The sequence below is a fragment of the Carettochelys insculpta genome, chromosome 16 (assembly GCF_033958435.1).
Source record: "Carettochelys insculpta isolate YL-2023 chromosome 16, ASM3395843v1, whole genome shotgun sequence".
NCBI classification, from domain to species: Eukaryota; Metazoa; Chordata; order Testudines; family Carettochelyidae; genus Carettochelys; species Carettochelys insculpta.
This window is the reverse complement of record NC_134152.1, coordinates 29,420,669-29,446,518: the sequence shown is the minus strand read 5'-3', so window position 1 is coordinate 29,446,518 and position 25,850 is coordinate 29,420,669. Positions and strand designations below refer to the sequence as shown.

Here is a 25,850-nt window from a genome sequence, read left to right as displayed (position 1 = left end):
TCAGTCTGAGGTGACTGCTAGAAGGGAAAAAGGTGCCTCAACAGGTCCTGAGAGATTACCTACACTCCAAGATGCAGAGGCTGTCAGGGACTTTTATCATCCCTTGGGCATAATCGTCCCTGTGGGCCAGGGAAAACAAGCCTTTGGCTGTAAAACATCAATGCAGGCACATGAAAAATCTAAAGTCTCATAGGCTGCCATTTAGCAGCCCCCACCAACGGTCACTCTGAGTCAGTTGGTTTCCCTGGTAACCTGAACTCATGAATTATTCATGATCGCAGGTTTAAATTCCAAGCCTCTGATTGGCCCAAGGTAAGCTTTTCCAGCACCTTCGGCGACACAGAGGACCTGGTTGAAAGCAGGTACATAGAATCTTTGTATGATAATGACCTAATGAATTATGCATGAACTCACACCATAAAAGCAGGGCTCGCCAGCAGTCCTGCAGCCCTTGGGGACACAGACAAGGACCCTGTGACCCAGCACAGGGGAGCGTGGCAGCTCTGCTGTGTCTGCTGAACCCTGAGGTCAGGTTTAAGCCAAAGAAAGAGCTGAAACCACAGCAGCACTTGCTGCACTTGACAGAGCTCACTAAAATCACTGCAGCGTCTGACCTACCTGCACGGCCCCAGCGGCCCAGAAGCGGCGCTCTCCAGCATCAGCCCCTCAGCGCCCACAAGCAGCGCGTTTGTGTCTAGGAGCGACAAGCAGACCCTTCGGCCAAACCGCCAGGTGGCGAACTGGCCCTCCACTTCGGTGGTGGGTACTGCGTACCTGGAGGCATAACCTGGGGTCCGCCATCGTCACCAGCGTTCCTGCCACATTGTCGCCCGCGCTGCCTTTGCAGACAACGACTCACTTTTGAAAGGCTTCTTCTACTGGACTCGACAAGCACTGGATTGACAATACACGTAAAATTCCCACTAGGCCCGTGGCGTAGCTCGGAGCCGCATCACTAATATTGACATTCAACACGTATTTAAAGGGAAATACATCACCTAGGGTACCGGGACCCCTTACAGGGGGGCAGGGGTCATTCCCCTGCCATGCCCTCTTCTGGGCCAAGGGGAGGGCAGTGCCCGGGGGCCCGACCCCCAGGGCCGGGCCTGAATACCCACATACAAACAATCCAGTTTGTACACTTAATTAATAACCCATAGTTATTAGTTCAAATTAGTTACCTCAAATAATTAGTATCAGTAGTTTTAAGTAGTTAAGTATTCAAAGTTTAAACTTGTACTTTTAATTCATTGTTATACAACGATTATATTACTACGGTGGAGGCATTTTCTCCCTTACCCATACTTACCTGTACCTTTTTCTTTGTGACCCAGACTTGTCTGGCATTCGCCATTTATTGGCCTCCCTGCTTCCAGCACAGCCTGAAGAGAGGGCAATATCCTCCCAGGGTATAGGTTGGGCCTTAGGAGTGACCCTGTGGCCTCCAAGGTACCTTCCATTTTGGGCTGGCGTAGCAACCCAGCTCCAGGTTGTGAGCAAGGAGTAGCGCCCTTGCCCCATCTTTAAAGAAGCCTATAGGGATTTAAAATACCTTTACTCTCTTTCCTTTTCCTAATAAATTGGGCCGGCATTGCGACCCAGCCCCAGGTTGTGGACGAGGATTAGCACCCTCGCCCCACCTTTTCAAAAGGAAAACTATTATCTTCTCTTATTAACTTACTACTTTGCCTTCCGGACAAATAAAGATAACAATACAGGACAGCTCCATGGATTTGTTAATATTTGTAAGTGTTTAGTCATAGTGGTTTACATAAGTCTAGATATAGTTGTGTATAGTTTAGGCTGTAATTTTATTGTTCCAATTGATGACCTTTAATAAATTGTTGATTTGCTTCACTTTAACTCGGTGCATTAGTTTCGCCCTTCCGTGCTAGCTTCTGCCTTCCAGGGCAATTGGGTGGAGCCCACGTGCAAAGCCCGAACTTTCCCTCACTTTGGGGGACGGGGTGGGGCTTGCCAAAGTCTTGTTATAGGTTCTCTGGGATCCGATACACAGGAGGTCTTAACCTCCCCAGGTAGCTTTCCGGGCAAGTTGGCTACCCAGGGCCAGCTGAGTTGTAAGGGGAAGCTCGACAGAGGCCAGTCAGAGATGGACCCAGACACACAGACGTGAGATTTTGCAGGGAGTGGGAAGACTATAGGGGCCCAGACATGGAGGATTCGAGAGACTTGGATAGGAAGTGACATAGGGAGGATTTGCAGGAAAACAGTGATAGAACCAGACCAAGGTTTGGCATATTTAATTCAGTTCCCACCAAGTCGATGGTTGGTTTGGGTCAGAACCCAGTGGAGAGATCATGCCCTGGTCACCCTATCCTGGCCTTCACCTGCTAGAGAGCAATAGCCCAGCTCACTTGTACTATTGATTTTGTCTGTTAGGTCTTACTGCCCAGAAAGCAAGGGCTATAGTATTGACTTTGGCCAGTGAACTCCACTGCTGGGGCTGGAGTACTAACTTTGGCCAGTAGGCCTCACTGCCCTTCTGTCAAGGGCTCTGTTAAGAACTGAGGCCCCTGATCTATGCAGCCCCAAGATGTGCTTTCTTTGTAACAGAACATGCCAGCAGCCCCAGCTGTGGGAACCCTGTCCACAGGACAAGTATCCCTGCCAGCCCTGTGGCAGGGAGCCAGCTGGGAAACAAAGTCAAGCCGGCAGCCCCAGGCACAGGAACCTTGGCTGGGGAGGGCAGGGGTCCCCTGCAACCCTGCGGCAGGTAGCCTGCTGGGGTGCTGAGCCCTCTCACCAGTGCCATCTGCAGGAACCCTGGCTGGGGAGCCAGGGGACCCCAGCAGCCCTGCTGTGGGGAGCCAGCTAGGGCACGGAGCCCTGACAGAAGCCCCAGATGCAGCACCCCAGCCAGGGGCAGGGTCCCTAGCAGCCCCAAGATGGGGACGTAGCTGAGTATTGGCTCCTGTTGTTTCCAAAAAACAACAACAAAACAAAACAAAACAAAAAACCCACATTGGATAAGACCATGAGTTTTGCCTGCAGTGAGGATGGAAGAACCACACAACACCGGAGACTGCACTTTCCATCTTTTGCTGTTCTTTACTCTCCTCTCGCATACGTCCTTGTCTTCTTTTGTCTTCTAGGAAACTGGAACAGATGACTAGCTAGCAGCACCAATGATAGCTCCAGCCCATCTCCACGAACTGCTTTTTTTCCCAAAAGGAAAGTTATTACCATCTTTAATACCACTTAAGAAAATGTCAAAACGAAGGGGTTTTTTTCCTTCTGAAAACTCTCTCCAGATAAAGGGTAAAGGAACAAGCTATATTGCTATAAAAAGGATTTACTTAATACTTTATATTTCAAATGATCTAACCATTTAATAAAACATTTTAAAAGAGTTTATGCTAAAAAGCTAGGGCAACCATATCTCTCTGTCCCAAATACAGGACAGCATGATATGGAGCAGAGGGGCGACTCCTCGCAGCTCCATCAAGTCCTGGGGAGCCAGGAAGAAGGTGGTAGCCACCAGCCTGCAGCCACAGGCCCGCCCCAGGAAAGTGGCAGCTGCAAGCCTGCCCTGGGAGCCCAGGAAAGCAGCAGGCACCAGTCCGCTCCGAGACCTCCCCTGGGAAGTGGCAGGGACAGGGCAGCTGCCCTTACTTCCCACCCGCTTCCCCAAGATTTGGGGAAGTGACTCCCACCTGCACAGCTGCTGGTGGAAAAGTTCAGTGGGGGAGGCCCCGAATGCGGGACAATTAGTCCCTTTTAAAAATAACTAGGGATGTCTTTTTGGCATCCCTAATAAGGGATGGATGGTCACCCAAAAAAGAGTTCGCCATGGCTGACATCTCTGTATACTAATTCTTGCTTAAAAACAATACTTAAGATTGGACTGGCTTATAACAACATTTCTGGGGTCCAATATTCCATCTAAATTGTTATATACCAGGATTCAGGAAGATTGTTGATAAATTGGAGAGGGTGCACAGAAATGTCATAACAGTGATTAAGGAATTGGAAAGCATGCCCTTTACAGTTAGCTTCAAGGAATTCAACCCACTTAACATAACAAGGAGAAAGTTAAGGAGCGACTACACCATAGTCTGTAAGTACCTGCATAGGAATCAGAAATTTGATACGGTGCTCTTTAATTTAGTAACAGAGAGGGAGACGTGCTAGTCTATGTACTATCAAAACAAAAAAGCTGTCAAGTGGCACTTTAAAGACTAACAAAATCACCTAATAAATTATTTTGTTTGTCTTAAAGTGCTACTTGACAGCTTTTCTCTTTAATTTAGTAGACAAATGGTAAAACAAGATTGAAAGACTCGAAGTTGAAGCTAGATGAAATTCAAACAGGAAATAAGGTGCATTAGATCCAGAGAAGTGATTATTCCTCTTTATTCAGCGTGGTGAGGCCACATCTGGAGTACTGTGCCCAGTTCTGGGCCCCCAATTACAGGAAGGATGTGGATACACTGGAGAGGATCCAGTGAAGGGCGACCAAAATAATTAGGGGGCTGGAGCACATGACTTATAAACAAAGGTTGAGGGAACTGGGACTGTTTAGTCTGCAGAAGAGAAGACTGAGGTGGGACTTGAAAACAGCCTTCAACTTAATGAAGGGAGGTTGCAAAGAGGCTGGAGAGAGGCTGTTCACGGTGGTCATGGATGGCAGAACACAGAACCATGGTCTCAAGTTGCAGTTGGAAAGGTCCAGGTTGAACACTAGGAAAAACTTTTTCACTAGGGGGGTGGTGAAGCATTGGAATGGTCTACAAAGGGAAGTAGTGGAGTCTCCATCCCTGGAGGTATTTAAGTCTCGCCTCGACAAATCCCTGGCGGGGCTGATCTGATGAGTTTGGTCCTGCTTAGAGCAGGAGGCTGGACTTGATGGCTTTTTTAGGTCTCTTCCAGCTCTATTGTTCTATGATTCTATGAGAGTAATTAGCCACTGAAACAGCTTACATTAAACAGTGGTGGATTCTCCAACACTCGCAATTTTTAAATAATTTTTTAAAACTATCTGCTGTGCTTCAAACAGGAATTAATTCACGGAAGTTCTGTTAAATGTGTTTCCAAGGGAGCAGACAGAATTGTCAGGTCCCTGGGTTAGGGCAGGAGCAGGGGGTGCACCACGCTCCCAGAAGGGGTGGGGCCTTGGGCAGAAAGGGCAGGGCTAGCCTCCCCCTGCTGCTCCTTCAGTGCCACCCAGAGCATGCAACCCAGGATCCACTGTCAATTTAAAGAGCCTGGGAGCCTCAGGGCCTTTTGCTTATTCGGCCCCAGTGTAGATATCACATTGGCTCCCCCATCAGCAGATGTGTGTTATACTGGAGATAATACTTGATGGCACAATGCTGCCTTCTGCCTTCATAAGGTACGAATCCGTAAACAAATTGGATATGAATTTCCTCTAGAAGAGCTCTGAATTGTGTTTGTGTTGAACAGCAGATTCCTACTCACTCTCTTTTCGTATTTCCCAACCAAAAAAGGGTACAAATTTATCATTGCTATCGCTTCCATCCTCCCACTCCACCTTACAAACATCAAAGTCCAGGCCCATCTTCAATATTAGCTGCTGGCCATGCTCCAAATGAAGCTGTCAGGTTTTTCTGATAGCCAGACTGTGATGTGGAGCAGCACTTCAGGAACAGCTAGGGCGCATTTTAGTGAGTAAAATGTTACTGTTTCATCTAGAAAAAAGGCATAGGGGTCAAAGATGCAAAATACTCTCAATAAAATATAAACATTTATGCAAAATTGAGGTTTCACAGTGGAAAATCACAAAGGCTCCAATTCAGGAAAGCATCCCTGTTTAGGAAGGGCATTTCTGTATGTTCTTATCTTTACGTGTATATCAGTCTCACTGAAGTCAAAGCCCCTCCCAAGGTTTGCCTACATTACAGTCAGGAGGTCTGACTGCAGAATGTCCAGATTTACCCAAACTAACAAGGTAATTATATCAAACAAGAGCAACAGTGAAGCCCTGACAGCACTGTTGGGGGCATGAACTAGCTATGCCCACCCAGAACTCTGGGCACACACTTCAGCATCACCGCCCATGCTGCTGCAACTTCACAACTGCTGCTCTAGGAAGACCAAAGCTAGCTCACTCATACATAAGCAGGAATCACTCCGCTGATGGCTGTGTACATATAGTCACAATTATCAGAGGTGTATCCATGCTAGTCTGTATCTGCAAAAATAACGAGAAGTTGTATGGCACCTTATAAACTAACAGATATTTTGGAGCATAAGCTTTCATGGGCAAAGATTTTCTTCATCAGATGCAATGTATACTTGCAATCTGCTTTTCAGGGGGCTTTTAGGGCAGCACAGCTACATGAAACCCCTTGCTCAGTGCAGCTATTCAAGTGATGATTTAGACTCATGCCCTTAATATTTCATTTTGAATTTTCAGTTAGTGCAGGACAGCAAACGTGCATTTAATACCCAGTTAATCATATTTATAAAGGCATCTACTGATTCTTCTTTGCTTTTGGGATATGACATTGGACAAGATATTTATTTTCAGTTCCAGGTTCCTGTGCATATTTTTGTATGTGTGTATGTGGATGGATGTGTGAAAGTAATTGATTTGTGCACATATGCTTAGAATGGCACACATTTTATTGTGGATCTGTGTAAACATGCACTCAAGTAAGAGCTAAAAATCACACTCGGTTTGCAAATTCATACTTTATGGAGTGTTGTGTGTATTAACAGAATAGATTTCACACAACAGAAACAAAGGAGGAAGAATTACAATAAACTACTTAAATCAGATGTCATTTTCCTAAAAATTATACGTTTCCAAAACAAAGACAACTTATCCATAAAGAAAAAATATTTCTTTGTATACCTTTTAGTTCCATCCTCTACCAAGCGCCACTTTCTGGTTAGTTTCCTCTCAAATGAACATTTGCACTGTTCCTCCCTTTTCTCACTCCTACTTTCTAGTACCTGCTGTGTATTGCTTCAACCTTGTGTGCTCCACACCAAAATTTGGTCTCATGACAACATTTTAGGCCCTGATCCAAAGTCCACTCCTATCTGCTACTGGACAGCCTTTTTATCTCCTAGCTTCAGGAGTCTCTCTAATGAATCTACACTTTTTCCTATATTTCTGAAAACTTACTCTGAATATCAATTAAAGTTACCACTTCCTGGAAGAAACACTTCCAGCTAGCCACATATGTAAAGTCTTTCAGGACAGCAACACATTGGACCAACATTTTACAAAGTGCAGCTTTCTTCCCAGATATTTCTGCTTCATGACAAACTTTCAAATGGCCCATGAATGGTAAGAGAAAAGTTGAACACCCTAGAGGAAACAATGTAGTAAGTAAACGGGTGACTCAGGTAGCAGAACACCTGCACAACATATGTAAGATTTTCATAATTCTTTTCTAAACCAAGATTCCAGAATGAAACAGTGGACAGTTTAAACATTTTAATCCTTTAAGGTGTTTTTACATTAATACATCTTTTTTTGCCCACTACATAAATTCATCTGAAGAGAATGATGATTAAGAGCACCACACAATTTCACTGAAGGGGAAGAAACAAGGCTTTTCTGTCATGGTGCACAAATATCCTTTTAACATATCAAGATGAGACTTTCAAAGAAAACTCCCAAAAGTCAAAATGTATACACCCATCCCTCATTTAACGAGTACTTTACTTAGGAGTACTCGCTAAAACGAGGGACACATATACCCACCTACGTTCACTAAATGAGTGAACTTCCCCCACTAATACGAGGAAGCCACGGGGTCCCTGGCTGGGAAGTGGGGAGATCGGCAGCCCCATGGCTGGCTCTGCTTCAGCCATGGGGTCCCTGGCCAGAGGGCAAGGACACCTGCACCCTCCCAGCAACCCCAAACTGCCCCCAGCCTTACATCCCCCCGCATCCCTAAACTGCTCCCAGCCTTAGATTCTCCCCCTGCCCCACTGCAGCCCTAAATGGTCCCAGCCGTAGACACTCCTCCTCCTCCCACAGCCTCTTCACTAGGGCTGCTAGGCCGGGTGTCTCCCTCAGCCCTCCTGCTCCCAGCAGGAAACAGATGTTAAAACTTATTAACTCCAGTCTTAAGCTTTCAGCACCTAGGTATAAGGTGATTGCTATCTCTAGTGAGAGATATCTGCCTGAGGCAGCAGTGTTAAGAAACTGCAAATGGCTTCTTTAACAGCCACATACAGCTCAGAATTGCCCAGCTGGCCACCCTTAACAAATCTAATAGTGACCCATGTCTGGTCCTGACCCACAGGCTGGAATCCCTGATCTACATACATATACTACAGCCTATTTCTGGAGCCAAACTATTCAAATACTTCAGAAAAGTACCTAAACTCAACTGGTTTATGTCAAGTTACAAGTACTTGAAACAAACTGGAGACTTTTACATGTATTTTAATGGGAATTTAGTGTCACTCTGATGAGTGTTCACCAATGAGCAGAAATTTGGGAACCAATTGTGTTTGTATAGCGAGGAATGAGTGTATTAGTTTGTTGCACTGCACATCATGCATGAATACAGTTAAGTAAGGGAGGAAAGAAAAACTCAGAGGCTTTGAAATACTCTAAATAAACTTCATTGTTTTGCTTGAAAAAATGTGCTGTGGTGTATCAGTCATTTTATAACAGGAATTTTATCAGCAACCTCATGATTATATGAAAGGCCTCTTATTAGACATAATAAGCTCCATATGGTTTTGTTATCTTTGCATCAGCCCACCTGTGATTCTATGCAGCAGGAACTAAAGCTCTGCAGAGTTGATTTGCAAGTGAAAAGCTTGTAAAAATTAAGTCTTTATTCTAATCTATATCCCGTGGCTTTAACACAATTTAAGAAAGTGTTATCTCATCAGTGCAGCTAAGCTACTGGTTAACATCTGAATGAATATACAGTCACAAGCTACTAAGTCAAATATTCTTTCCATCATGAGTTTCACTACCATTTAAATTAATTAAAATACACCTTGAAAGAAATTATCTAGATCTCAAAAGGAACCCTGTTCCAGTAAATATCAAAGCTCTGCACTCTCACATAGCAGGACTACTATTACAACTTTTCATTTGCGGAAGAACATGAACACTGATCTAGCCTTGCGTATTGATTAGTAACAGAGAGAAAGCCATGCTAGTCTTTACACTATCAAAACAAAAAAGCAGTAGAGTAGCACTTTAAAGACTAACAAAATAGTTTATTAGGTGAGCTTTTGTGGGGCAGACCCACTTCTTCAGACCATAGCTGTTCTGGTATGGCTAAGGTCTGAAGAAGTGGGTCTGTCCCACGAAAGCTCACCTAATAAACTATTTTGTTAGTCTTTAAAGTGCTACTCTACTGCTTTTTTGTTTTGATACTAATCTATCCATTGAATCATTCCCCTCCCACACCCCAGGCTAAACAACTGACAATTTAACCTTAATCAAGTAGAAATAGGAATAATAAATTGTTCTATTATCTTTGCTTATTCTGAGTTCAAGAAATATATATTATAACTGGAGACCATGCTCAGATTTAAAGTTAACACTAGAAAAGAAAACAAAGGCTAGTCCTATTTAATTTATTGTAACTTACCTCCTAAATAATAGAAACAACTTGGGACTGGAACACTAAACAGGCTCCACTGAAATATTAGCACGTCAGGAGAAAAAAGGAAAATTTAAATATCAGTTTAAAAAAAGCAAATTAAGGAGCATTAGCTGCTTTAAAACTGCTATGTCAGCTCCACCTCAATGGCAAAATGGAAAATTAAATGACAGTTTCTTGCTAATTGCTGAAGAATTCATATTTTTGCATAATTATTCTTAATTTTGATCTTTTAAGCTTATAAAATAATGACAAAGCCAGCACACTCACCTGGATTCCCATTACAATGATGTAGATTCTATTAAATTGTGGTAATTATTCCACTGTTCCTAATGGGCCTGGTTCTCATTTAAACCAACACCCATTGAACACATTCTAGAACTTTAAAGGGACCTTAAAGAGTGTCTAACATATGCTTAATTTTAAGTCCACTTTACAGTGCCAATGCAGTTAAGGAGCATTTGTGTAAATGAGAAACTGTTCCAATAGGTCTCTGAATAAATGGTTTTCTTAAATGATGTTACAGTGGAAAAATAAGTGCCAACTTTCTCTTTGGGGCAGTGATAAGACATTTCAGCATGAATAACCACTTTCTCCAGTTCGTGCATTGACAGAATGTCTACACCACAATTCGATGCCTGTAACTGGCCCTTGCCAAGTGCCACAGGCTCAGAGGGCTTGTACCAAGGGGCTATTTAAATACAATATAAATGTCCAGGCTTGTAGAGGAATCTATGTCTATACTAGCCCAGAAGATTGACCCACTCAGGGTCAATCTTCTGGGGTTTGATTTTATGTGTCTGGTAAGGACACACAAAATCAACCTATTAGGGGTTGGCACTGACTCTCCCATTGACCTTCTTGAGTGAAGTCAGCTAAGTAAGTCAATTACAATCAATTCTTAGTACACAATTGCCGTAGCTAGAATTGCATATCTGCAATTATCAGAGAGGTAACCTGTTAGTCTGTATCTTCAAAAACAACAAGTCGTCGTGTGGCACCTTATAAACTAAGTTATTTTGGAGCATAAACTTTGATGGGCAAAGACACGCTTCGTCAGATGCATCTGATGAAGCAGGTCTTTGCACACAAAAGCTTATGCTCCAAAATATCTGTTAGTCTATAAGGTGCCACAGGACTTCTTCTACATTTGCAATTGACTTTCTTTCCGTAGTGTAAACATAGCTTAAGAATCTGTGAGGGAGCAGGGTCTCAGACTTTGGGCTGCAGTCTGAGACAAATATCTACACCACAGTTAAAGAGGCCCCTACACTGAGCACCGCATGCTGGAGTCAACTGATATGTCAGTCACAGGTTTTAATTGCAGTGTAGACATACCCTCACTGTTTCTTCAGCCTACATAAAGTGCAGTGTTCTCAAATGGGAAATATTGTAACGGATTGACCAGTTGATTAATTTAGCTAGAGGGTTGCAACCCCCTTCTGTCAACATACTTAAAAAGTCTCAGAGGGGTAGTGGAGTTAGCTTCACAAAAAACAAGCAGTCCTGTACCACCCCTTAAAGACTAGCAAATTTATTTATTAGGTAATGAGCTTTCATGGGTAAAGAATCTGAAGTGGGTTCATTACCTAATGAATAAATATGTTATTGCTAAACAGGATATAAAGTGATCTGTATTGATTTAGGAATATAAGAAGCTCAAATCATAGAATCATAGAATGCTAGTACTGGAAGGGAACTTTGAGAGGTCATCAAGTCCAGCCCCCTGACCTCATGCAGGACGAAGTACTGTCTAGACCATCCCTGATAGACATTTATCTAACCTGTTCTTAAATATCTCCAGAGATGGAGATTCCACAACCTCCCTAGGCAATTTATTCCATTGTTTGACTACCCTGACAGTTAGGAACTTTTTCCTAATGTCCAACCTAAACCTCCCTTGCTGCCAGTTTAAGCCCACTGCTTCTTGTTCTATCCTCAGAGGCCAAGAAGAACAAGTTTTCTCCCTCCTCCATATGACACCCTTTTAGATACCTTAAAACCGCTATCAGGTCCCCCCTTAATCTTCTTTTTTCCAAACTAAACAAGCCCAATTCTTTTAGCCTTTCTTCAGAAGTCATGTTCTCTAGACCTTTGATCATTCTTGTTGCTCTGTTCTGGACCTGTTCCAATTTCTCCACATCTTCCTTGAAATGTGGTGCCCAGAACTGGACACAATACTTCAACTGTGGCCTAACCAGCACAGAGTAGAGCAGAAGAATGACTTTCTGTGTCTTGTTCACAACACATTTGTTAACACATCCCAGACTCATGTTTGCTTTTTTGGCTACAGCATCACACTGTTGACTCATATTTAACTTGTGGTCCACTGTAACCCATAGATCCCTTTCTGCCATACTCCTTCCTAGACAGTCGCTTCCCACTCTGTATGTGTGAAACTGATTGTTCCTTCCTAAGTGGAGCACTTTGCATTTGTCTTTATTAAACTTCATCCTGTTTATCTCAGAGCATTTCTCCAATTTGTCCAGATCATTTTGAATTTTGACCCTATCCTCCAAAGCAGTTGCAACCCCTCCCAGCTTGGTATCATCTGCAAACTTAATAAGCATACTTTCTTTGCCAATATCTAAATGGTTGATGAAGATATTGAACAGAACTGGTCCTAATACAGACCCCTGCGGAATCCCACTTGTTATACCTTTCCAGCAGGATTGAGAACCATTAATAACTACTCTTTGAGTACAGTTACCCAGCCAGTTTTGCACCCACCTTATAGTAGCCCCATCTAAGTTGTATTTGCCTAGTTTATTCATAAGAATATCATGTAAGACCGTACCAAGTGCCTTACTAAAGTCTAGGTATACCACATCTACCACTTCTCCCTTATCCACAAGGCTCGTTATCCTTTCAAAGAAAGCTATCAGATTGGTTTGACATGATTTGTTCTTTGCAAATCCATGCTGGCTGTTCCCCATCAGCTTACCACCCTCCAAGTGTTTGCAGATGATTTCCTTAATTACTTGTTCCATTATCTTTCCCGGTACAGAAGTTAAACTGACTGGTATCAATTTAAGAGCATCCACACAAAGGGTCGAAATAATCTAACCAGATCATTTTATAAATAGTTTCAGTTAATTCAACAGAACATTTTTTAAAAACTAGAGGGCTGCTACTCAAAAAATTCTTGCCCGGAGGCAAGTAATCCAGTCTCTGTAAGGGGGGCTGTCCCTCTCACACCTTCTCTGGCTTCTGACTGCAACTTCTCAGGTCACAGATTTCATGTCTTCACTTCTCTCAAGGTGGCATCCTATGATTCTCACACTATAGACCAGAACCTGGGCTGCAAGCACCCTGTATATCCACTACACTTATGCCAACAGGTCTGACTAGGTTAGATAAGGAGATTGTGAGACCAGTGGTTAACATAGGAATGCAAAGCAGACTTCATAAATGAAAGTATTGTTTAATTTTAACCATTGAAAAATAGCACAAGGAAAGGGAAATAGGATTTTAAAACACCAGTCAGCCGAGCTACATATCTATCTTACTGAAACCTCTCCCACCCTAAGAACGCCTTGCTTCTTCAGACACCAGAACAGATGCCTGGCTGCATCAATCTGTTCCCTGCAAACTGCTTCCAAACACATGCCTGACCTTTGGAACTCTTTTCATTAGCTCTCTTCCCAGCATTGGCAAAACAAGCTTTGCAACTTGGATGGAGTCAACAAGTATATTCCTCACAGGTAAGAGCTCAGTCATTGCCTCCTAACTCCACTGAAGTGTTTTACCTCAATGTGTTTCATTTGGAACTAGTTTTTTGGCTTCCAGATTGTTTCCCCAACAACCTGTTATTAAACAAACAGTGACAATAGGCAATAAACATTCAATGCATTAATACAGTAATTACCACAGTTAGTAGGACATCTATTCATAAATTACAAATCTCCTACACAGGATTTGCCACATTAATTCTAGCTAACTTCCAAAAGAGCCTGTAACACTAGCTTTCACGTTATAAAGTATTTAAATGCACTGCAGTAAAATATTAGCCAAGATGGTCAGGGACACAACCCTGTGCTCTAGGTGTCTCTAAACCTCCATCTGCCAGAAGGTGCAACTGGATGAGAGGGGATAGAAACATACATCTGGTACCCAGGACAGATGGACCCTCTGGTACCCAGGACAGATGGACCATTATTCTGACCCAGTACGGTTGATCTAATTTCACCATATGGCACTACAAATTAAAAGTCAAACTCAAAAGCCTTTTCTTCCCCCCCAACTAAGAACTCTTAACACTCAGCAGCCACCCTGAAACATAAAAATACCTCTGTCACCATAAGCTCCCAGATCCTTTAGAGAGTCCCATTCCCAAAAAACTTTGATAACCCACTAATTCTGTATTAAATCTGACAAAGAAGCAGAGACAAAAATATTTTGAATTCTCCACCCAACGGCCCAAAACTTTAAATGAAACCATGTAATGATAAAAATTGGTATTTTAAATGCCTTAGGTAAGGGATGAACTAGTACACCTTTTGATAATGCTTAGCTAATTACAATGCAACCTTGTGGATGAACTGCTAATTAGACCAAAAGAAATAAAATTGCAGGTAGGATAAAAGGTTGAAGAGAAGGAGTCAGTGATTACAGTTTTATTGTCAAGGAAACAGCATCAAGCAGAGTTCAAAATAAAATGCAGCCTTACAAGTAAACACCAGCATTCATTAAATTAGTGTATTCAAGTAAATACAATTCAGAAAAAACAAACAGTCACTTCTGTGAAGTACACTAAGAAAATGAATGGGAGAAGAAAGCAACCATTCTGTGTTACCGCTCCCTGCTGCTGTACAATCACCATTAAGATCACATGAATTATTTTGCTGAATTACTTAAGAATTTCAAAGCCAGTCTTGAAATAGCCATTTATCTCCAACTTGGGATGAGCCAGACTACTTCGTTCTCTTTAAATCTTAATTAGTCTGCTTAAAATGTAAGATGTTATCAAATATAATTAGTCATATTTCACATCTTTAATTTTTTTGAACTTCACATCAACTTACATTCTGCTGCTTGGAATAATCTTGTGTCCATCTCTAAACCAAGTCACTTGTGGTCTGGGGTAGCTGATGATGTGCAGAAAGTCAAGAACTGCAGCTTGTCCTTGTGACACTGTTTTTCTGTGGTCTGTGTCCATGAAATTTCCCATATCTGAGGAGAAAAGTTAGATTCAAAGTCCTGGAAGTTTTTTCTTTTTCTCTTTTCAGCAGAGAAAAAAATTATATTTCACAGCAGAATCAATGGCATTGCCACAGTTAAGAAAAAAAGATACAACTCTAGTGCTGATTAATGCAGATTTCAGGTGCATGGTGAGGGAAAATGCAAAGCAGAGTACCTCCAGTGACACAAGAAGTGTCATCATTCATCATGGCTACATGATTTAATGTGTCCTGTTGCAATAACTGATTTATTTGAAAAAAAGTGTCCTTTTTAATCTGCATATAATATTGGAATATATGTTTTACACTGTATAATATAGTTGTGAATGTGAAATAATGTGAATGCAGAAGTAATACATATGTTTCACAACGTCTTCAGCACAATTTTCTTGTTCCCAAGTCTTTCTAATCATGCAACTCCTGTGCTCTTTTTCTTAAGCCTCTAGTTAGTCCCACAGGCCTATAAGCGTCATGATCTAATCACACCAATAGGCAATCAGATTCACATTGACGGACCATTATGTGCTCACTTGGCTATCATTGCACGATCAAGGCCATGGCTATTTTCAATATTTCATTAACTCTGTCTTCTGGCTTCTGTCCATGACATTGAACACCCCCCTCTGTACCTGACATATTTTTAAAAGGTAAACTTTTGCTGTGAGCCCTCCTCCAAGTATACTCATGAAGTTTACAGTTTTAGGTGCAAGGAGCAGGGATTTGGTACTCCAGTTAAAAATATACTGTTTTCCCTTCCTGCGTTTCTTTTGCCTTTTGTCTCTTACTTCCATCCTTTGAGCTGCAGGTTTCTACTCTTCTACCCTCAAAGAACCTATATACATTTTTCCTTAAATTAACAAACTGCAGTGAACATAAATAGCAGTTTTGGTTTCCTCGCTGAATTCTCATCTCCCAAAGGCCTAGAGGTCACTATTCAAGTTCTCTGGAGCAGAGAGAAATGCAGGAAGGGCAGAAAAGCATGAATCTGCAGCCCTGTCTAAGGATGGAAGTTAAAGACAAAAAATTGGGAAGAAAAACCAGCATTTTTAAAAGATTTTTAATCATCTGTGATTTTCAAGTTACTTATTCATATCTAATCAGCACTGTTCCTCCATATTTTTATTTATAACTAATTAGATTGTCTGCTTGAAAAGAAGTTTTGAACCATGCAGATAGTTTTAATTAATCTCACTATCATGTGATTTGTCTATCTTTCACAACTCAAGAATTTTTAATCCCAAAAAGAACTGGTCAGCATTTTTTAATAAACATCTTTTCCTACTTATTTATATCTCAACTAATTCTTCTGAGCATGAATGGGGAAAAAAAACAGGGGGCTTTTACATTGTAAAAGTGAAAGTAAAGCACTACAAAGTCTGAAGGACTTTCTTGTATGTCCATTCCTTAAAACACTTATACTGCAGATAAAAAGTGACCATTCGTCCCATTTTTCCCAGGACAGTCCCTTATTTAAGCTGTCTCACAGGGGGCATTCTGACTTTCAGAAAATGAGCAAATTGTCCCATATTTGCCTGGCTCCTGTTCCCTGGCATTTGGTGTGTCAAGGAGCCAGGGAGCTCCACCGCTGGGTGGCTGCCCTATTCCATAGCAACCCATGGAGACAGACCCCACTGCTGGTGAGCTCTGCCATGGGACAACCTCTTCATTTCCTGACCCCTGCCCCCCATTTGGGAGGTTGTGGAGGCCCCATCCTCCACTCCCCCTCATCAGGAGGCTGCAGAGCCCACATCCCTGGTGCCTCACTGTTGGGCAGCTGCCCCCGTTGCTGAGGAGCCCTGACATGGAACAGCAGCCCCCCATCCCCAAAGGCTGGTGTCCTGTATTTGATATATGGCAATGTGGTCACCCTATGCAAATGATAAGATAGCAGCAGTCACTGCTGGGTACAAAAATTAAGTCATTTAGGCATTTAATATCTTTAACAACTTCTTTGATATTTTAGTCAGTAGGAACAGATCTTAACCATTAATGCTGAGTTTCCAGATTTGTGTTGATTTACAATAAATAAGACTCTTCTTACCAAAACTGGCTTTTTGATATTTAATTTCCTTAAATATAATGGTTAGACAGATTAATACTACAATATAATTCAATTTTAACGATAGTTCACAAACATAATTCAACAGTGGATCAAAGTGATTTTTCAGAAGGTATTCTATACTGTAGCTTACATATTTGACCCTAGTGTATTCTAATCAAGGGACTTTCTATAGTGAGTGACAAATTCAAAGTAACTTCTGTAATTTTTATTGTTTATTTTCAACAATAGGAAAGAATTTCACACCTCTCCGGAGTGCCATCTGACTATAGATGTAGTACGCCACATCAATCTTGCAGGATTGGTATTATAGACAATTCTAACCAGGCTAAAATTATCAGAACACATTCTGTCCTTCTGAGACGGAAGTTTTGCTTGTAAGAATATGTCTGACTTGGGAATTCAGAATTTACTTGTGAAATTGCATTTATTGACCATTTGGGTATAACCATCAGAACAGGGATGCTCAAATTTATCCTTACAACATGATTCCAGTTGTTCTATTATGCTTCATCTCCTCTGCTCCTCTCTTTTCTATTTTTTATTGAAAAACAATTTTATAGTACGTTTATATTATGAAAAATGACTATGCTGCTGCAGCATGCTCTTGGGAAATCCCAATTCCATGCTCAGTCCATGAGTCCTAATCCAATTTTTCCTATTGACTTGATTTGTGACCTTGTGCGAATCACTTAAACTCACTATGTCAATCTTCATATCTATAAAACTGAGATAAGAATTCTTGTTGGAGACTGATATTTTAAGGGATAAATTACTTGAACTCTGTAAAGCACTGTATAAATGCAACACATTATTCTCATTATCACTTTTCATTTAAACTACAGGAAAAAACCTAAATGTTCTCCCTTACACAATTGTTATTCATTCTAATTACATACTTGAAAATGGTTGACTAATAAAGAATTCGACTCATCTACTTAATCTTAATTCCATTTATCTAGCATTATCCATTTTATTACTGCTGACCATTCAGTTATGCACACCAACGAACAGTAGTATCCTGCGCATTAGACCCTCCTGCCCAAAGACACCTCCTCCATGCTCTGGTGCCTCTATGATTGGTATATTTGGGCATGGGGGTCCCTATTATCCTCCTGCTGTCTCCAGAGTGCCTCCCTCCTGAAGGTCTTTGAAGAGGTTTGGGAGCAGAGTATGACAACTGGCTACACTTTTCATTTTCTGGTGTTGGAGAATGAGAGGACTGGCAGGTAGGGTCAATAACTTCCAATTAAAAGGATCATGTGGGGGATAGAAATTTACCTGACATCCTTTCCTCCACAAACAGCAGCAGAAGGAAATCCTTCATCTTCTGATGTAGCAGGCCATATACTAAACTCAGGAACAACTAACACTTTACTCAGCTTAGCACATCAGCTAGGCAATTCTGTAGCGTTCCTACTTCTTCTGCAAGGCTCTGACAATACCCACACAATTTTTATCAAACCTTTGGAGGCTTTTCTCAATATTCCTATTATAAGATAATATTTAAACTAAACTATATTGACAGACATCTTTCCTCCTTCCTCCTCTCCAGGAGAAAGGCAGCAAGTAAGAGCTGCTACTAAAATCTGGAGCAGACAAAGTAAGAACAATCAGCGCTTGCCTGATCTGTCTATAACCCACATAACAAATCAGCTTCCTTTTTGCGTGTTTTTATTCATTGGTGAAGGCTATCTTTGCTGGCCATAATTATCATGTCTCAAAATCCTTATGGATTTCCACTAAATTCTTATTTCTCGTCAGGTGGTCACAATTTCTCTATTTACAACACTAATGTCACTTACAGCAGAGGTTTTAAACTGTGAATTCCCTCCATTGTTCTCCTGTGTTTGTGATAGTTCACTTTTTTTGAGGGGCTCATTTCTCCATTTTAACCTCAAAATGTTGGTCTTCTGAAACCATTTTAAGATGCTTTTTTTTCTTTCTTAGAAGGCCTTGGCCTTAACTGACCAGATTATGTCTGCTGCAGTGGTATGTGAAGGGGCGCTACTGGCTATGCAAAAAGGCCCACAGGATTTGGAAAATAAGACTCAGAAAACCTGCGATCGAGTGTTGCTTTGAGTGATTCAATACTTGCTGCAAACATTTCACACTACTTCAATTTGAGCTTTGCTTCCAAATGGCATCCACTGACAATGTGAAAATTCTTGCGATATAATATTTTTTAAACATATGACTTATCTCAAGACATATTGGTAATGAGCCAACAAACACCATTGCTGTATTGTTTTTCCTGCATATAAGAACTTAATTGATTTGTTAAGTTAAGAGATAACACATACATGCCACTTGAACTTCTGATTTCCTTTGCAGGAGCGCCCCCATCCTGTTCCGCACCACACACTGATAAAATCCAGCATGAGACCTTTGCAAGGCTGGGATAATGTATCTGTGAAACACAGAGAAAGGTAGAGTTATAACATCTCCTCTCTTATGGACAAAAATATATCCATTTCCAAAAACTGGTCACATCTGGAGATGAGTGTCCTATCCAGACTTAGACTTCACATCCTACTCTAATATTTTACAGTGCTTTGTGCACCTCTTCCACCTCTTCGCCACAAGCAAAAATGGATAAATGAACTGTACTCTCAAATTATCAGTGATCCCATGATATAACTTCTGCTACATCCAAGAATAAAATGTTTGAAATGCCTGCCAAATTTTTCAGTCTAAAGATACATTTATGATAAGACTAACTAGATTGAACATTTTGCCTAGTAGTATTGTGTTTTTCCTCCTACTCAATTTGCCTTTACCTATGAGGCAAGAAAGTCTAATCTAATATTTTTCCAAAAGGTGATATAACAAAATAGAAATATAAATAATGGCATTGTGAAAACCTTCCAACATGAAAACTCAGGTGCAGAAACATCTTTAACTACACTATGGGTGCCTCCACACTAGGAACTAACTTTGAAATTAACTTTGAAGTTAGGCATTACATTGCAGTAGCCATCAGAGAGTCTACACACATTTTTCCCTTACTTCAAAGTAGGGAGCCCAACTTTGAAGTCCTTACTCCACTCCCAGGAATGGAGCAGTGCCCTACTTCAAAGTTTAACTTTCAAGCAGGGTGTGTATAGATGCTCTACTTTGAAGTTGCTTACTTCGAAGTAAGCAACTTCGAAGTTATTTTTGTAGTGTAGACACAGCCTGTCTAGATAATTTAAATCATAGGAGAACTGGAGAAGACTACAGCTGTGTCTACACTACAAAAATAATTTCGAAGTTGCTTACTTTGAAGTACAACTTTGACATGAACAACTTCGAAGTTGAGCGTCTACACACACCCTACTTCGAAGTTAAACTTTGAAGTAGGGCACTACTCCATTCCTGGCAATGGAGCAAGGAGCTACTTTGAAGTTAGTTCCTAGTGTAGACACAGCCAATGTGCATTTTTTTTGTATTTGGTCTCACCCTTGGCAAACTTTAAAAGTCACTGAAGTCTACTAATTGTTCATCATCTTCATTCAACTATCTCCAATTAGTCAACCTGAAAATGAGCTGATAGGCACAGTTTTAATGTGAATAAAACATCTGAATAATATAGAATATCCTGCATTAAACAAATATCAACGAGAGTACATATTCTCTCCAGACACCTTGTAGAGAAACCCTTTATGAAAAGGTAACAAAAATAAAACTACTGAACTTTAATATTTAAAATGTTATCCCTCTCTCTCTCTCACACACACACACATACACACAAACATCATGAATACAATCAGATGCAATCAACATGAGGGAAGTGGGGAAGTCATTTTCAAAAAACATATAGAACTGAATCACAGCTATGTTACTGTACCATAATTACCACAGAATACACATTTGTATCTAGGCAAAGTAGCCTAGAATGAATGGATTAAAATCAACAAGATTCAGTGATCAAACAACTAATTCTTTTCCTCTTTTGCTAAGCAGAAGACTAAAGCTGAAAACCATAAACCACAAAAAAAAGACAATGACAAGTCATTTTTATTGTTAGTTTTTCTTTATAACTCTTACAAGCCAAAATTTATTTAAATTGTTTTCCCTAAAGGATGTTGTTCTTCTATATTTGGCCAATATTGATTTTTAATGTGGGTTTTTTTTTTGTGATGGTAGGGGTGGCAGGGGAAATGTGCCAGTCCCATGGCTGGGGTGCGGAGCCCTGCTGGCAGCTCCAGCCCCTGGGAGACAATCAGGCTGGAAGCCCCTGGGCAGGGAGATGGCCAGGATGCGAAGCTCTGCTGGAAATTTCAGCCTGGGGACCCAGCCGGGGCCAGGGAACCCCAGCATTCCTGGGAATGGGAGTCCTTCTAAAGAGCTCCAGCCCCAGGACCCGGCTGGGGCCAGGGGAACCCCAGTAACCCCTGGGTGCGGAGCCAGGCCCAGGGAACCCCTGCAGCCTCAGAGCTGGGAACCAGCCAGGGCACAGAACTCTGGCAGCAGCTCTATCCCCGGAGATGGGGACAGGGAACACTGGAAACCCCGGGGCTGAGAGACCCTCCAGCAGCTCCAGCCCTGGGTACCGGCTGGGCTGGGAAACCCCTGAAGCCCTGAGGCTGGAAGCCAGCTGGAGCACGAAGCTCCACTGGTAGCTCCAGCTCCAGGAATACAGGGGGGTAGGGGTCCCTGGTACCCCACAGTGGGGAGCCAGCTGGGGAGCATAGCCCTGCCATCAACCCCAGGCGCAGAAACCCTGGGAGGGGGGCAGCGGGGAGCCAGCTGTGTATTATTGTTTCTCCCTTGTGCTTTAAATGGAGCCCAAATTAAAACACCTGTTTATTCTGTGATCATGTGTGCTAAGCCAGAATCACAGAGTTAGTTTTCCTGCTAATAGAACAGATCCAGTGAATCAGAAGTGTGCTTCTTTCATGTATTTTTCTGAGACTTACTTGTGTAGCAGAATGAAAACACTTCTTGCTTGGCGGAAGAAAAGCAAACCCTTTAAAAGTTACTGAGAAGAAACCACCTGAACCCATTTAAAGGGTGGCTGCTAACTCTGGTTCTATTTCTTACCATGTATCAAGTAGGGCAAACGGAGACACTTTCTGCCATAAATTAGTATGAAATCTTTGCAGCATGTGGTCTAAAAAAAGTAGATATCTGCTTACACTTGAAAGGTAAGGTCAGGGAACCGTTACACAATTTATAATTCAATGAAGTGAGCTCAAGGCTTCAGTCTTTCTCCTTTCCAGTCCTATTCACCTAACAAATATCCAGCAGAGGAATGGATTTCCAACTTTCAATTGGAAGTAAAAGAAACTATTAGTTTCCCACACTTTGGGGGGTCATTCTGTCATTCTCTCTTAACATCCAGTCTCCATTTCAACAGAGATGGTCAGTCCGCAGATCTTCAGCGACATGAAACTCTTTGCTCAATGAAATGTGGCTCCTCCTCAGAGCCACGTGCCCGGAGCGCTTGCTGCCACTCTGCGCACTTGCCCCAACACCTGGAGGGAGAAGCATGTGGCTGCGGCAGTGGCTCCAGTGAGACCCAGGCATTGGGTTAGAGCAGAGGGAAGGTGGCGGGGGGCGGGGTTCAGTTTCCCTGGCTCTGGGTGAAGGGTGGAAGAAGTGGGTTAGAGCAGATGGCCTGGGGTGCCTGGCTCTGGGAGAGGATTGAGGGATTGGGTTAGAGTGGGGGAAGGACGTGCCTGGCTCTGGAGGAGGGGGAGGGCATTGAGCCATGTATCACATATTTATTTTTATCTATCTACGCCATAAAGTTTTAAGGAAGGGATGGAACGGGGGTACACTTGAATGTCTTCAATCTTGTGTCTGATCCAGAAACACCAGTAGTTCAGACCCCCATATGGCTGAAGCACCAGCACTAGCTCTCTGAGTCTCGCAGGCCAGATCCAGGCAAGCTGGATGGATCCTGCAAGCTCTGTCTGGCAAGAGGAGGAAGCAATTCTGCATGCTGCTGCTCCCCATTCCCCATGGTTGGACAACAAACGGCTTCTCTGGGGGCTCTTCTGCTGCAAATTGCAGCCAATGGGAAGCAGCAGTGGGGCCCAAAGCCATGTGTGCCCCCAGCAGTGAGGACACAAGTAAATGTGCCACCCCAATCACACCCAGACTCAGTACCCACACCCTTCTCACTCACCATCCTGCCCTCTCAGATGCCACCCCATCCCCATCCCACTCCTGAACTCTTCCTCCCAGATCCCAAGCCCCAGTTTCACCCCAGCACTCTCCTTCCCTCTGTTATTTACTCCAAATAATAGTTTAAATACAGTGAATTAATGATTTATTTTATGACATGTTATACACGTACAATACTCTATATTGGTTTGAACACATAAAAGCTTTAGTAATAGACTGTTTATCTTTCATTCTGGTGAACACTCATGGTCTGGAAAAATTCTATAATCCAGCATAGCCTATTTCTGAAGGTTGCCGAATTAAAGGTCAAGTATACACTTGTTCCTCACTATACGAGCACAACTGGTTCCCAGCTTTCTACTCATAGGTGAAAACTCTTGAGGGACACTAAATTCCCATCAAAATACACGTAAAAGTCTTTGATTGGTTCCTAGAGTTCCTAACTCGGTGAAGGAATAGCAGCATGTGGTGCTGTTTTTGAAAGGGAAGTGAACTTTTGAGTTTGGGGACGGTTAAAGGCTGGGGACAGTTTGGGGACATGAGTGGGAGGGAGGGTTAAAATCTGGTGTCAGGTTGGGTCCGTGGGGTGGGCAGGGGGTTCAGGCTACTGCAGGTTAGGTCTACTGGGGCCAGCGGGGGTCAGGCTGCCGTGGATTGGGGCTACGGGGGCGGGGAAGGCTGTCGTGGGTTGGGGCTGCGGGACCAGTGGGGGAGGTCAGGCTGCCGCGGGTTGGGGCTGCTGGATGGGGGGAGGCTGTCATGGGTTGGGGCTGCGGGACCGGTGGGGGAGTCAGGCTGCCGTGGGTTGGGGCTGCAGGGGTGGGGGGGAGGCTGTTGTGGGTTGGGGCTGAGGGGCTGGCGTGGTGGTAAGGCTGCCGCAGGTTGGAGCTGCAGAGCCAGCAGGGGGGCAGAGTGTCAGACTACGGCAGGTTGGAGCCGCGGGGAGTGGGTTAGGCTCATATTAGCCAGGGGGAGTTCACTTGTCTAGTGAACTAAGGTAGGAATATGTGTCCCTCATTTAAATGAGTACTCGTAAGTAAAGTACTCGTTTAACAAGAGATGAGTGTATGGTGATTTAGCCAGGTTTTCATTTGCAGAAGCTTCCACCATCTTAAAATGGCAAATTGTCCCCTTCAATTCAGATTGCAGTTTCTGTTAAATTTTAAATCTGACATCACTACTATATAATAACTACTGCCAATTATTTCACTGCATCCATAAATGTATATTTGTTACCCCATTTTCCCCACCACAGTCTGCTTGTTTATCTCATCCATAATTTAGGTCTCGCCCTTTGGTACTATAAATTCTTTGGAGCAGAGACTGTCATTTATTATATGTTAATACAGTGGCTTTTAGATGCAACATACGTATTGGATAACAAAATAATACACACTCCTGTATGCTGCAGATGAAGAAAATAGAAAGCCTCTGACTCAAAATTCTTACAACCAGATTGATGAACATGACAGACATGTGAGGCTATAACATACATTGGGGAGAAAGGGAGGCGATTAATAGATTAAGAAGGAGATGATTATAGAGATGATTCCAAAGTCTTTGTGTTTAGGTATACATATGTAATGTGGTTCATCATGTTTGTGTTTTGAGTGTAAACATGGTCTTTTTGTAGGTAATGCTCCAATAATATGCTTTTAGAGGTGATCTAAATGGGAAAAAGATTGCAAGATATTTTGGAACATTGATTTGTGAGCAAATAACAGCATGAAAGGAGGAAAAAAAGCCTTTTATGGAAGCAGATGAAGTAGGAATCAAGGTTGCGGGAACTGGTGGATTGGCTGCATGTGGGAAGGTTACGGAGAAGAATGCTAAACAGACAAGGAAAGATATTCAGACAGGAACTTTATAATGTAGAACCTTAAAAGCAAGGACAACGTTTCTGAACTTCATTCACAGTGCCGTTGGGAGCCAGTGATGTGACCTGGATCACAGAGACAAGTGCTTATGCCTGCCAACTTTTATTGCTCAGATCTTGGTTTACAAAACTTAACAAAAATGATTAACCAGACTCTCCATGGAAGACATCTGCTATTCAAGACTGGAAACACTGAATTTCAGGAATATTTTCTTCCCCAGTGTTCTGACAGAAACATCATAAAATTGAACTAACTCTGTCTCAGACAAAGCGAGTATGAATTCCAGTTTTATCATCATCAGTTCCAGACCCCCAGTGGTAACAGATGTAGAAGTCACTCTACCCATCCTTGCCCAAGTACTCCTGAATATCTGTGGATCCATGATGTGATGGTTTGAGTCACAGAGATCCCCTTGAGTCTATCACATGATCAGCCAATATACCATTGTGCATGCACACCTACCCTCTGGCATGCCCCACCACCCTGTCCTATTAAGTCAGAAGCTCTGTTCTCCCCTTGCAAAGGCACAGAGTTGTGAATATCAGTAAATCAAAGATATTCATGCACATATGCATGCAAATATCATACAACTGTCTAGATAACTTGGCATTTCTGAGAACAGCAAGTATATTATGGAAAGTCAGAAAAAAAGTATCATGCTTAAGATTTGACACAATTCCATTTTAATCTCTAATAGACACCCTTAATCAGTCAAACATGATGGAACAACTGAAATCAAGGTGATTTCAATCAGTTTGAAGTTTGTCTAATTTGAAAATTATTGCAAATGTATAGGGACCTAAATTATAAACACTGTTTTCAAATGCCACTACTGATAGGTAATCATATTTGAATTCTGAAAGGCTGCTAAAGGAAATAAATATTATATTGAAAATTAAGTTCCTGATTGTACAAACACTTAAACAGGAATATAACTTCACTCATGTAACTAGTGCAATTGATTTTCATGGAATTATTCATGTGTTTAAAATATGTGCATGTGTGATTGCAGAACTGTGAGTCTCAGATGATATTTTTGTCAAAAACA

The 25,850-nt window shown here is 42.2% G+C and overlaps 1 protein-coding gene across 4 annotated transcripts in view; it reads right to left on the bottom strand.

Annotated features, from left to right (window-relative positions):
* SDK1 (sidekick cell adhesion molecule 1) overlaps positions 1–25,850 on the bottom strand; it is a 727,049-nt gene that overhangs the window by 446,201 nt on the left and 254,998 nt on the right. For all 4 annotated transcript variants that reach the window (XM_075010599.1, XM_075010598.1, XM_075010600.1 and 1 more), the window contains 2 exons: positions 19,115–19,221; positions 14,597–14,744 (listed from right to left, as the gene is read on the bottom strand). In XM_075010599.1, coding sequence (XP_074866700.1) covers positions 14,597–14,744; positions 19,115–19,221 — 255 coding nt within the window. The remainder of the gene's footprint in view (positions 1–14,596; positions 14,745–19,114; positions 19,222–25,850) is intronic.